The sequence below is a fragment of the Marmota marmota genome, unplaced genomic scaffold, assembly GCF_001458135.2.
Source record: "Marmota marmota marmota unplaced genomic scaffold, marMar, whole genome shotgun sequence".
Taxonomy (NCBI): Eukaryota; Metazoa; Chordata; class Mammalia; order Rodentia; family Sciuridae; genus Marmota; species Marmota marmota.
The window spans coordinates 2,731,642-2,743,409 of NW_025999928.1; the positions used below are offsets into that span (position 1 = coordinate 2,731,642).

The 11,768-nt window shown below is 39.6% G+C and overlaps 1 protein-coding gene and 1 non-coding gene across 4 annotated transcripts in view; one reads left to right on the forward strand and one right to left on the reverse strand.

Moving 5' to 3' along the window:
• Positions 1 to 11,768, reverse strand: part of Golm1 (golgi membrane protein 1) — a 77,225-nt gene that overhangs the window by 54,249 nt on the left and 11,208 nt on the right. For all 3 annotated transcript variants that reach the window (XM_048800460.1, XM_048800459.1, XM_015506078.2), the window contains exons 2-3: positions 7,389 to 7,538; positions 5,646 to 5,825 (exon numbers count right to left, since the gene is read on the reverse strand). In XM_048800460.1, the coding sequence (XP_048656417.1) occupies positions 5,646 to 5,825; positions 7,389 to 7,517 (309 nt within the window). In that variant the 5' untranslated portion in view covers positions 7,518 to 7,538. The remainder of the gene's footprint in view (positions 1 to 5,645; positions 5,826 to 7,388; positions 7,539 to 11,768) is intronic.
• Positions 10,903 to 10,974, forward strand: Trnav-aac. Its single transcript has one exon. It is a non-coding gene; the product is annotated as a tRNA-Val (tRNA).

Genomic DNA, 11,768 nt, shown 5'->3' on the forward strand with positions numbered 1-11,768 from the left:
ATGATGCTACTTGCCCACCAACATCCTGAGGTATCCCCATTCCCCCCCCCCCCCCCGCTTTGGTGTACAGAAAATTGAATCCTGGACCAGTCTAACTCTGAACTACATTCTTAAACCTTTTTAAAATAATTTATTTTGAGACAGGGTCTCATTTAGTTGCCCAAGCTGGCCCTGAACTCGAAATCTTCCTGCCTCAGTCTCCAGAGTGGCTGGGATTACAGGCGTAAATCAGCATGCCTGGCTCCAGGAGACATCTGAAGGGTATTTAAGCCAGCTGGTCTCAGTACTGAGAATCTTAAGACCCATCTATTTTCCAATTCTGAGCAAGGAAGCAACCTGGAGTGGGGGCATTTCCAATATGGCACAGCCTCTATGACTATTCAAGGATTTCAATAAAGATGAAAGAAATAACTTAGGAAAACAAGTATTACCTCAAATTACTCTTTAACAGCTTTAACAAATCATGTTTAAATGAATTATATCTCTTAATGATAATGGCCTTTGCTTTTTAAATCATTTCACTGAGGAATGGTTGAAAAAATTAATAATGTAATTTTATTTTTAAAATGTAAAAATGTAGTACTGTAAACACTTGATCTCAATCACCCATCTTTGGACAGGTAGCTGCATCACAGCAATCTAGGAGCTTAGGGGGAAAAAATTAGGTATGCATGAATGTGTGTGTGTGTGTGCACAATCTTTAAAATTATATATTCTTTGAGCTCTGGCACCTACACTATGATCTGAGGTATTTTTTGGTATGAGCTTGCAATTGGTGATTATAATGCACAGCTGGGCTAGGGTTGATTGTTTTAAAGTATTTTCCATAACAAATACATTCAAACTGCAAGATGGGGCATGAGCAGGTGCCAATTTGATAAGCTGAATCAATAATTCTGCACCAAAACACCAGCAAGTTGTCAGACACAGTGGTGCAGGTCTGTGGTGCAGTGACCTGAGAAGCTTAGGCTCCTTATGAGGACTGTAAATTTGAGGCAAACCTTGACAACTTAAGGAGACTCATTCTCAACATTTTTTTGAAAAGGGACGGGATATAGCTCAACGGTACAGCACCTGCCTAGTATGTTTGAAGCCCTGGGTTCAATTCCGATTGTGTGGAGACAGTGGTGGAAATACTAGCAAGCTGCAGACTTTTAGGGAAGCACAAATATCCAAACAGAGGGTGATCTCATCTTCCTCATCCCAATTCAACCACCACTGTAGGCTGCGTATTCTTTATATGAAATAAGTTTCTCAGACTGTGGAGAATATCTGCAAAGACTTCACATGTTCAGCATCCCTAATCTGAACCTTTACCTCTAAACCTTATAGAGGAAATGGGTAAAGTATCAAATGTTAGAAATACCAAGGTGCCACAAGAAATCAAATACGTGCTTGGCAGTGGGTCACAGTTCTTCTGCAGAAGGCTGTGTCCCGGGAGGGAATCCCACAAGCAAGCACACATGGGCAGACAATCCGCCTGCTTTTATCCCTAACAAAGTACTGCCCCTTGCTCTGATAAGAAGCGCTTGGGCTTACAATCTAAGTGATTAGCTAATTTCAAAATTGGGGTGTACAAATGGAAGGACTATAATTAAAATAGTCACAATTGGATCCAATGAAAGCCAAATACTATATTATGAAAATGGACCAACAAACTTTCTATTTCTCACACAAAGAAACCACTGAGACCCAGTTTCACCCTGTGCTGCTCCTTCAAGGAACACAGCACCATATAAACGAACCTAAATCAGGCTTCTTCTTTTTTTTAATTTTTTTTAATTTGTAGTTGGACACAATACCTTTATTTCATGTATTTATTTTTATGTGGTGCTGAGGATCGAACCCAGGATCTTGAACGTACAAGGCAAGCGCTCTACCGCTGAGCCACAACCCCAGCCTGGCAAATCGGGCTTCTTAACAGAGTCCTGTCAATTCCCTAAACCTCTGCCAGCCAAGGCAGCTGAGTCATATTTGGCTGTTTAAATTAGTTAAAATTAAATTCGCTCCTCAATTCTACTAGCCACATTTTATGTATTCAATAGCTTCATGTAGCTACTGGCTACTGTACTGCAGAGCACAAAATGAGGATCATTTCCATAAACCCAGAAAATTCTATCACATAAATCTGACCCAATGCAATAATTTCATCATAAAAAGCATTCACCAGGTTTACCCTGATATGTTTGGTTTTCAAAGCTTTTGTCTGATCCTCACTTGAGAGATACAACGCCCACCCCAAGACAGTAACAGTAACTGCCCAAGGTGAGGAACACTGATGAGATGGGAAATCTTAAGGTCCTGAGGGGTTTGCCAACCAACCTCATTCACAGGTCCTGGCACTCCATCTATTCCCATAGCTGGCAATCACTACAGGTTGAGCAACCTTAATCTGAAAATCCAAAGTCTGAAATGCTCCAAAATCTGAATCTTTTTACATATCCACTTGGTATCTCAATTGGAAAACTATACACCTGACCTCATGTGACAAGTCAAAACACATGTGCACTAAAAATAATACATAAAATTTTCTTTAAGCTAAGACTATCAGGAGCATATGAAGCACAAATAAATTTCACTTTTTGACTTGGGTCCCAGCCCCCAAATATCCATATATATATATATATATATATGGATATATATACACACACACACATATATATATATAACAATATCTTTATAGCTAAAAATTTAATTATAGTCCTTCTATATATATGTATGTATATATTTATATACATACATACATATATATATACATACATATATATATATATATATATATCCCAGTATCTTTATAGCCAAAAACATCTGAAAATCCAAACCACTTCTGGTCCCAAGCATTGTGGATACTTAACTTGTGTTAGACCATTAGATGACCCTTGAAAATTCTAATAAAGAACTACATTAGGAGGTAGGACTTTAGGAGGAAATAACGTCCTGAGGGCTCCACCCTCGTGAATGGGATAGTGTCCTTATAAAACAAACCTCAGAGAGCTGCCTTGACTCCTCCATCCCTGCAAGGACACAAAAACAAGGTGCCATGGACAGGCCTTTAAGACACAAAATTAGTGACTGTCATGATCTTGGACGTCCCAGCCTCCAGAGCTGTGAAAAGTGAATGTCTGCTGTTTATAGCCACCCAGTCTGTGGCTTTTCATTATAGCAGCTTGACTGGGCTAAGATAAAATTCATAAAAAACATACCATTATCACTATTGCCACTGTGGTTTACTGCTAGCTCTGCTACTACTAGTACTCTTGTGTTGCTAACTAACACTGCTGGTAGGATTAGCTATAATAACACTAGCTGTGAGTTTTTGAGTTTTTATTCCATGTCAAGCACCTTCCTAAACCCTTCAGAAGTATTATCTTTTTTTCCTTTGTTGGACTGGGGTTTGAACTCAGGGCCATCTTACCACTAAGCTACATCGAACTCTTTTTATTTTATTTTGCCATCCTCTTGCCTTAGCCTCCCCAAGTCTACACCACCAAGCCCAGTTTATAAGTCATATCTTACTGAATCCTCACAGATACCCTATATGGGAGATTCTGTCATTATTTCCACTTGACAGTTCAGAAAACAGATCCAAAGAAATTAAGCGACTTGCTTAAAATTATGTGACTAAGGAAATTCCACCTTGGTCTCCTGACCCAGAAGCTAGCTCCACCACACCAAAGTACAGCTAAAATCCTCCTGGGGCTAAGATGTGATGAGGAACCCATCCTTGCTTCCCACAATAAAAAGAACTTTATGTTACATGTCCTGAAAGTTTAAAACTCTCAATGAAAACAGACTCTCTTTTCAAACAGCTATTTGATGCTCCTTCAACTGAAAATTTTTACTCTGTTGACTGTGGCCTCTGGCTTTTCAATACTGATCTTAGGATTGTTTGTTGTTAACTAAAATTTCCCTTTCCAATGGAGTCTCAGTTTTTATACACATGCCTTCCCTTTTTAAAAGTGAAGCTTAAAAAACCAAAGAGAAGCTGACCTATAATCCCAGCCAACTAAGGAGACTAGGACAGGAAGATCCCAAGTTCTAGGCCAGCCTGAGCAACTTAGTTAGATGTTAGAGTCTGTAAACAAGTCAAAATNCAGTTAGATTCTCAGCAATTTTGGCGAGACCCTGTGTCAAAATGAAAAATAAACAGTAAAAAAAAAAAAAGAAGCAAGGGAAAGTCACCTGGTTTTCCACCTGGCTGATATCCCCCTTCATTTCATCCCATGAGGAGGCTTTTACTCTTATAGCTATATGAACCTGTGTCTCACAAACTGCAATGCCTAAGACCCCCAAATAAAATCTTTTTACAGTTTTTGAGTTTGACATAATAAACTCTTATTTCCTCCAAGAAACCCATCTTTAGGGAAACTGTCTACATATACACTGAGAAAAATCCAGGTCCCATTATATTCAAAGAGGTTTTCAGGAACACAAATAGTATCTTCCAGCAAAGAAAAATAATGAGGCACTTTATTATAACATGGAAACTAGAACAATTCCCTTGGAAGATGTATGAGTTTGTGAACAGTGAAAGTATGTTACAAGTGAAGGAAAGTACTTCTTGCATTTTAAATCAGTTAGGAAAGAAAAGTCTGAAGCCCTCCTTAGAAATGATTCATTTTCTAGTGAAGTGTTGGGCACTAGTTTATACTAAAACCAAGTCCACATCTGAGATAATGGATCTTGAGGTACAACCTCCTTCTAATAAATCAACCATTCCCCAGGGAGAGACATATGCATCAGTAAGAGCCAAAGCCTTCTGGATAACAAATAATCATGACTTTGATGTACTTTAGAAGACAGTAGTAACTAATACCATTATACCAGTTAATAACAAGAAAGTTCAATTTTGCAATCCTCAGAAAAAGTGATATTTTAATTAGCTAGAAGCCCCTTTTTAATCTGTGCAAAATCTAGTTGTTGTTGTTGTTGTTGTTTTAAACTTAAAAGCCAACACTCTGAGTTCCCTACTATTTTCTTTAAAAAAAGTACTGAGGATTGAACCCAGGGGGGCTTAACCACTGTGCCTCATTCCCAGTCCTTTTTTATTTTAAAATATGTTTTAGTTGTCAGTGGACCTTTATTTTATTTATTTATATGTGGTGCTGAGAATCGAACCCAGTGCCTCACACATGCTAGGCAAGCACTCTACCACCGAGCCACAACCCCAATCCCAGCCTTTTTTTTTTTTTTTTGAGACAGGGTCTCACTAAGCTTCTTAGGGCCTCATAAGTTTCTGAGGCTGGCTTTGAACTTGCAATCCTCCTGCTTCAGCCTGCCTTCTAATCTTCCTTCCAAGCCACTGCCACACCTGGCCCCGACTTTTTTTGTTAGTATTTAGAGATCTAAATATATCAGTGAAATATTTGAAGACTCAAACACTATTCCTCTGTGAGATATAAGCCCCTGGCACAGAGTAGAAAATAAGAAAAAAGACAGTAAGAGGAAGAACCCAATGCCACCTTGATTCTTTTGCATTTCTTGCATCACCACTGCAAAGATGAGCTCAGTGGGGAATGGAGGGCCAAGGGAAGGAGATGCCCAACCTGACCAACAGGTTCACTCTACATAATGACATAAATCTTAACCCAAGGTAGAAACTGTCATTCGAAATAGAAATATGAGGGCAATGAGGCAGGCCATACCTTCTCATCTTGGTATAACTTGTTGACGCTCTCCAGCTGAAAGTTGTGGCTAGACTGGATCTTGTCGAGCTGCTCTCGTTGCTTCTCCAGCTCTCCCTGGAACTCATTCTTTTTCAACTCCACAGCACCTCTCTCTGCAGCTGCCCTGCGGACCCTGCCTTCCAGCTCCAGGATTCGTGACTACAAGGAAACCAAAGGGTGAGGTCGTACCATCTGGGAAACTGTCTCAGCTTTCTCAAAGACCTCACTGGAGCCAACCCTGCACCCCACCTTACATACAGAATATGTGCCTAAGGCTATGTGCTTTAAGAGGACTTTCTGGAGAAATGCTGCTCTAAGTAGAGGAATGCACTTCTTTGAGCCTCCACATTACTAGTGAAAAATGGAAACCCATCACTACACCCCTTACAGGGGCTTATGAGATATAAATGTAGTAAAAACCCAGAGTGTTCTGTGCATTACCTGGCACAAGGTGTGGCATGAATATTGAGAGTTACGTGCTCTCTGTTAGCTGCATATAAGAAAATGTCTGAAAACAGATTCAATTCTCCAACCTCAGAAACCAAGGTCTCATCTGCCCAGAGAACAGGGGCTGCCATGGAAGCTCAATTACAAGGACTGTAATCCTGGGCAGATAAAGAGGACAATCCTAGCTTGAGAGGACAAAACAGAGAATGCTCAGCTGGGATGGAGTTCCATGGCCAAGAACCCAGTGGTCAGAATCCCTGTTCTACTTGTAATCTCTGTGTGTTCTACTCTGCCCACCTGTGAAATGTGGAAAGCAAAATCCCAACTTTGTAGGACTTGAACACAAAAAAAGGCAATTTGTGTAAAAATAAAAATTATTCTGACACATATTAAAACGAACAGGAAAACTTTACTCATGACTATTCCAACAGAGATTGTGACTTATAATAGTGTAAAGAAAAACTGTGTTCAACTCTCAATAAAGCAAAAGTGGTTGGAGAGTATAGCCAATGAACAGAGTGAAGGGGTCAGAGGATGCATGATTACTAAGAAGCAGCATACAGGTTAGGGGGATTCTTACTAAACTGGTTTAATAAGATTCTTGCTAAAGGCAGGTCAAAGACTTGGACATCAAGGATGGGGGATGAGAAATTTGATCAGCTATAAGGGTGATGAGATGACCTAGCAGATTCTTTGCTAAAACAGGGCTGGGCAGATCAAAGACGAGGGTGAGGATGGGGTCAGGATCAAGGCCCAGTGAAGAAGAGGGCTCAGAGGAGCCTCACTAAAGTATAGTTAAGGACAGAGTCTCTGTCCTTGCTCTGCATTGTCTTAACCCATGAATGGCCATAAGACACAGGAAATCTAAAGTTACTATTGGCACCTTTAAAAACACATTTCTTATACTCATCATCCAAATATATTGCAAATATCACTCTTTGATGTCCACGTGGACACCAGGACTGGAAATGGGCTGTGGCCAGTGAGCCTCAGCAGGCTGCCTTTCCAGAACCACCAAAATGCTCAATTGAAAAGCAGAGGGAGGCTTTGGCAGTGATCCTAATCCATCACAGGGTGTCCTCTCCTTCCAAAGCTGCAATGGAGTAGAGTCGGCTCCAGGGCTGGGCTGGAGCAGATGTAGAGCCCAAAACCCCTATCATGGAATGTACACTGAGCACCATGGGTGACAATTAACAGCAAACCCCTGGGACCATCACCCAACAATGTTAAATATTCAATTGTATCCATACCCACAAAAATAAACAGACATAATACCTGGAGGTCCACACTGCGGGAGCTCGCAATCCAGTAGTTAAAGCCCAAGACAATGATGCAGGCCACCAGGGCAGCCAGAATAAGGGGCGGCGACTTCATGCTGCGTCGCCCGTTTCCTAATCCCATCATCTCAAAACCGGGGTTAAGAAGCTGCAAAAAACAAAAACAAAGAAAACACCCAAGAGTAAAAACAGGTAAACAAACCTCTGTTCTAGTATTACAATCCCCAAAGTGGGTAACACTGATCCTTGCCACCCTCAGGGAAACCATCTTGTCAGGAAGCACAGACTGGCATGTGCTCCTTGACATGTGAAACTGTCTTCACAATCATTTCTATAAATGGCATATATGAAGTACACCCATCTCACCTTGGAAAGAATACATACCTCAGGATTCACCACAGAGAATTTTATTTGATGCCTAATAAGAGAAGTATTTTTTTAACCCTTTGATAGAGATACTAATAACATCCTATTAAGGTGTTTCTGGAGCAAAGCAGGAAACCTATGCTGGAGAGAACTGTGAGCTGCCCCATGTAAGTGATGCTCAGTGTCACTTTTCACACAGGACCTGCAGAAGTGTCTCCTTCATGACATAGGACAGAAATGGGAGGTGTGCAATCTGGCTGTAATCTGGGTTGTAGAGACCAATCTATTTCGGGATTTAAGGTGGAAATAAGGTATTCACTCCATGCCAAACACCACCTTGCCCTCTGAACAATCCTTTCTCTGATGTTAGAGGTATCATTTATATAAATGCAGTGTGATGTGCCACATAGCAGTATTAGCAAAAATAGGGTGCACAAAAACACAACAGAGGAGCTTTAGCAATTTTGTTCATGGACTTCAACCCCAAACCAGATCTGGCTGGATGTGAGCAGAGGTCAGCAAGAACAAGGAAAGTTGTTATTCGCCAATTTTACTGAGCCAGATAAAACAGAACTTTATCAGAGTGAAGGTAGCCACACTGCAATAAACGATCTCAGAGAACAGAGGCCCTTCTATGCCAAAGAAAGGAGAAGCAGGAAGGAGGAGAAAGAGAAAAAGAAAGATGGATAGGAGGAAGGGGGGAAGAAAAAAAAAGGGAAGGGTAAGGAGGAGAAGGGGCAGAAAGGACAGAAGAAGGAGGAAAGAAGAAGCAAAAAAGAAAGGAGAAAGAAAACAGGAGAAAAAAGAAGAAAAGAAACAGGGAGAAGGGGCAGGAAGAGGAAGGAGGAGGTAGATGTGGTAAGGAAGATGGGGCAGAGGAGGATGGAAAGGGAGAAGAGGAAGAAGGAGGGGGAAAGAGGCCAACAGGGACTAAGCTACAAGACAAAGCTCTTGTCAGTAAGCTGACAGTCCTAAAGTACCATCAAAAGGCATTTTCTTAAATGAAAAAATGGCATTTGCCGGTACATGGATGGAACTGGAGAATATAAGTAAAATAAGCCAGACTCAGAAAGTCAAGATCAAATGTTTTCTCTCATATGTAAAAACTAGAGCAAAATAGGGGAAGAAGGTGTGGGGAGAGTGGAGGATCAGCTATCATAAATATACAGGAAAAAAAACCAGTGGAGTAGGAGGATAAGAGGGAAGGAGGAAAGATGGGACAGGGAAGAACAATTGAATGACTCTAACAGAATCATGCTACATGCACATACAAATGTGCCAAAGAGAATTTCACCTTTATATAGAAAGTCCCAATCAAAGATAAATAGATAAATGAGTGAGAGGAAGATCAGTAAAGGAAAGAGAATAGGGGAGGAAAAGGGGAGGGAAGGGGCAAATGGGGACTGAAATCAAATTCCTCATATATATGATTTTGTCAAAATGAACCCACTACTATGCCTAATTATAAAGCTCTAATAAAAAAAAAATTTAAAAAAGGTTATGAGACAATGGGCCTCTGCCACACACTTGCCCATTCTATTTGTATGACCCAAAGGCCATCACTGTCAAGTCTTGAGTTTCTTTTGATGTACTGCTCCATATTTCTAAATAGTATGCTTTTGAGTAAATTTTAAGTTTCTGTACATAAACTGACTTTTGTTTTGGTCACTGTCTTCTCATCTTGGCAGACCAAGTATTTAATTCTCTCATATCATGTCCCCATCTTCCCAGCACAATGACAGAACAACTTTTAGCTAAATCAAGTCAATACTTCCATTATTACACAAAATAAATAGTTCATAGAAGAGCCAAGTAGTATACTATAAATACAAATCATTTCTTTTACAGCCTTTTTGTTTTTCCTTATTGAAAGCCTTGTTTATAAAAACTTACTTATTTCTTATGGCTCTATCATCACTTTTACCTATCAATATTATTTTCCATGTAGTCAAATATATCAGCTAAACCATCGAAAAAAAGAAAAAGGCAACTTCTTTCTTAATTAGCTTAGCTACTAGGGTGGGAGCCTGGTGGGAAGGATAAGCAATCTAGCTGAATCATTCATAATAAAGTGCCTCAGCACGACCATGAAAGACTGATGCCTGAGCCCAGTGCCCACTCAGGCCATTTTCATCCACTTCTGGTATTTTGGATTCTTAACTCAGTTATCAACTGACATCAGCAAACACTGTATATAGTAAAAGAGAGTAATGCTCAGAAATATCAAATTTCTAGAAGAGTACAGACCTGCTAAAAATGTCTTTGCCTATAATAGCTGATGTGAATCATACAAGAGTTCTTTACTTTTTTTCTCTTCATAATAGTTTAAAAAATATTAGTAATACAAATGGGAAAGGGGATTACTTTATATAGTACTGTTAAAAATTACATCTCCCACTTCCCACTTCAAAATATTTTCTAATGTCTTATCCTTCTAGACCAACGGTCCTCAAATCTCAAGGATATCAAAATCACCTGGGGTACCTTAAGATAGCAGTTCTGGGGCCTCACCCCTGCATTCCTAATGCAATGAGGTTAAGCTGAGGCCCAGGTATTATTATTTTATTTCTCCAGGGGCTTTAAATATGCAGCCACTGATCTAGATGTCACTCTAGAAGTAACTTGATGCACATAAAAGCATCAATATATTTTTAGTCCAAACAAGATCACACCATTTGCTCCATTCTTTTTAAAGAGTTAAATATAGCACGATTGTGTATCAGGACCATTAACCAATCTCCTACAGAGGTGCTGTCATGATTTCAACCAACACTGCCATGAATACCCTTAAACATCCATCTGTATTTACAAACTCTTATCTAGATGTATAATCCCTTATCCACAATTCCAAAATCCAAAAAAAAAAAAAAAAAAAACCCAAAGAGATCAAAACAAAACAAAAAACTCTTCCAGCAACAATATCTGACCTGATCAAACCAAGGTCTGATGAAAACACATTTGAAACTACTTATAATCTTTACCCTTCTCCCCTCCTGTGAGTAGTCACACATTTCATGGGACATACTTTTTTTCAAATATTTTCTGATCAGCAGTTGATTGAAACCTCTGATCCTCTGACACAGGACCTGAAGATGCAGCGGGCTTACTATATACAGTTTCATGTTTATACTTATTCATCCAGGGCTGGGTGTGTAGCTCAGTGGTACAGCACTTGTCTAACATGCAAGAGGCCCTGGGTTCAATCCCCAGTGCTCCCCCTTCCTCCCCAAAAAATGTTTGGAGGAAAAAAAGTTGCAAAATGATATGTAAAAAACCATGCCCCCCACCCCAGCTTTTTTTTTTTTGCAGTCCTGGGGATGGAACCTGGGGCCTTGCACATGCTAAGCAAGCACTCTACTACTGAGCACTGCCCTGTTGATAAATTTTTAAAAACACATACTGTATGTGAATACATTTTTCATATATAGAATGTATATCTAAGGAAGGGTGCATACAAGTTGTACAAAGAGAGAGTGGGAAAGAGAAAGAATGATGTTTTCCTATTCAATCTCTTTTTTTTCCCCCTCAATCAGCTTTCTTCTAAATATAAAAACCAAAAGGAACAATGAAAAAAAATTAAGATGTAAGGAAGATAGAAAATTGTAACATTAGCAAGCCTTGAAGCTGTATTTCTAGCATTCCCGTAGTATTTTACAGCTTCTTCATTTATTATAACAAAAACAAAAACATTAGTACCATATGTATACCATAAGAAACAGAAAAAACTGATCTCATTCAAACCCACTTGAATTATGATTTTAAAGTGAAAAAAATCTGTACTCTCAAGGAACACAAAGACCCAGGACCCTGCCTTGAGCAGGCAACATTTCTAACTGGGTGACATGGGGCAATTACTCATTTCCAAACCTCTTGGCTTATCTGTAAGGGTAAAATTAAATGTGAAAATTAAATGAAAACATCAAAGAAAGCATTTACCATCAAGTAAAGGCTCAACTACAAGGGCCTGCTGTGGTATTACTTGACCTTTCAGTCTCCATTAAAAAAAAAAAAA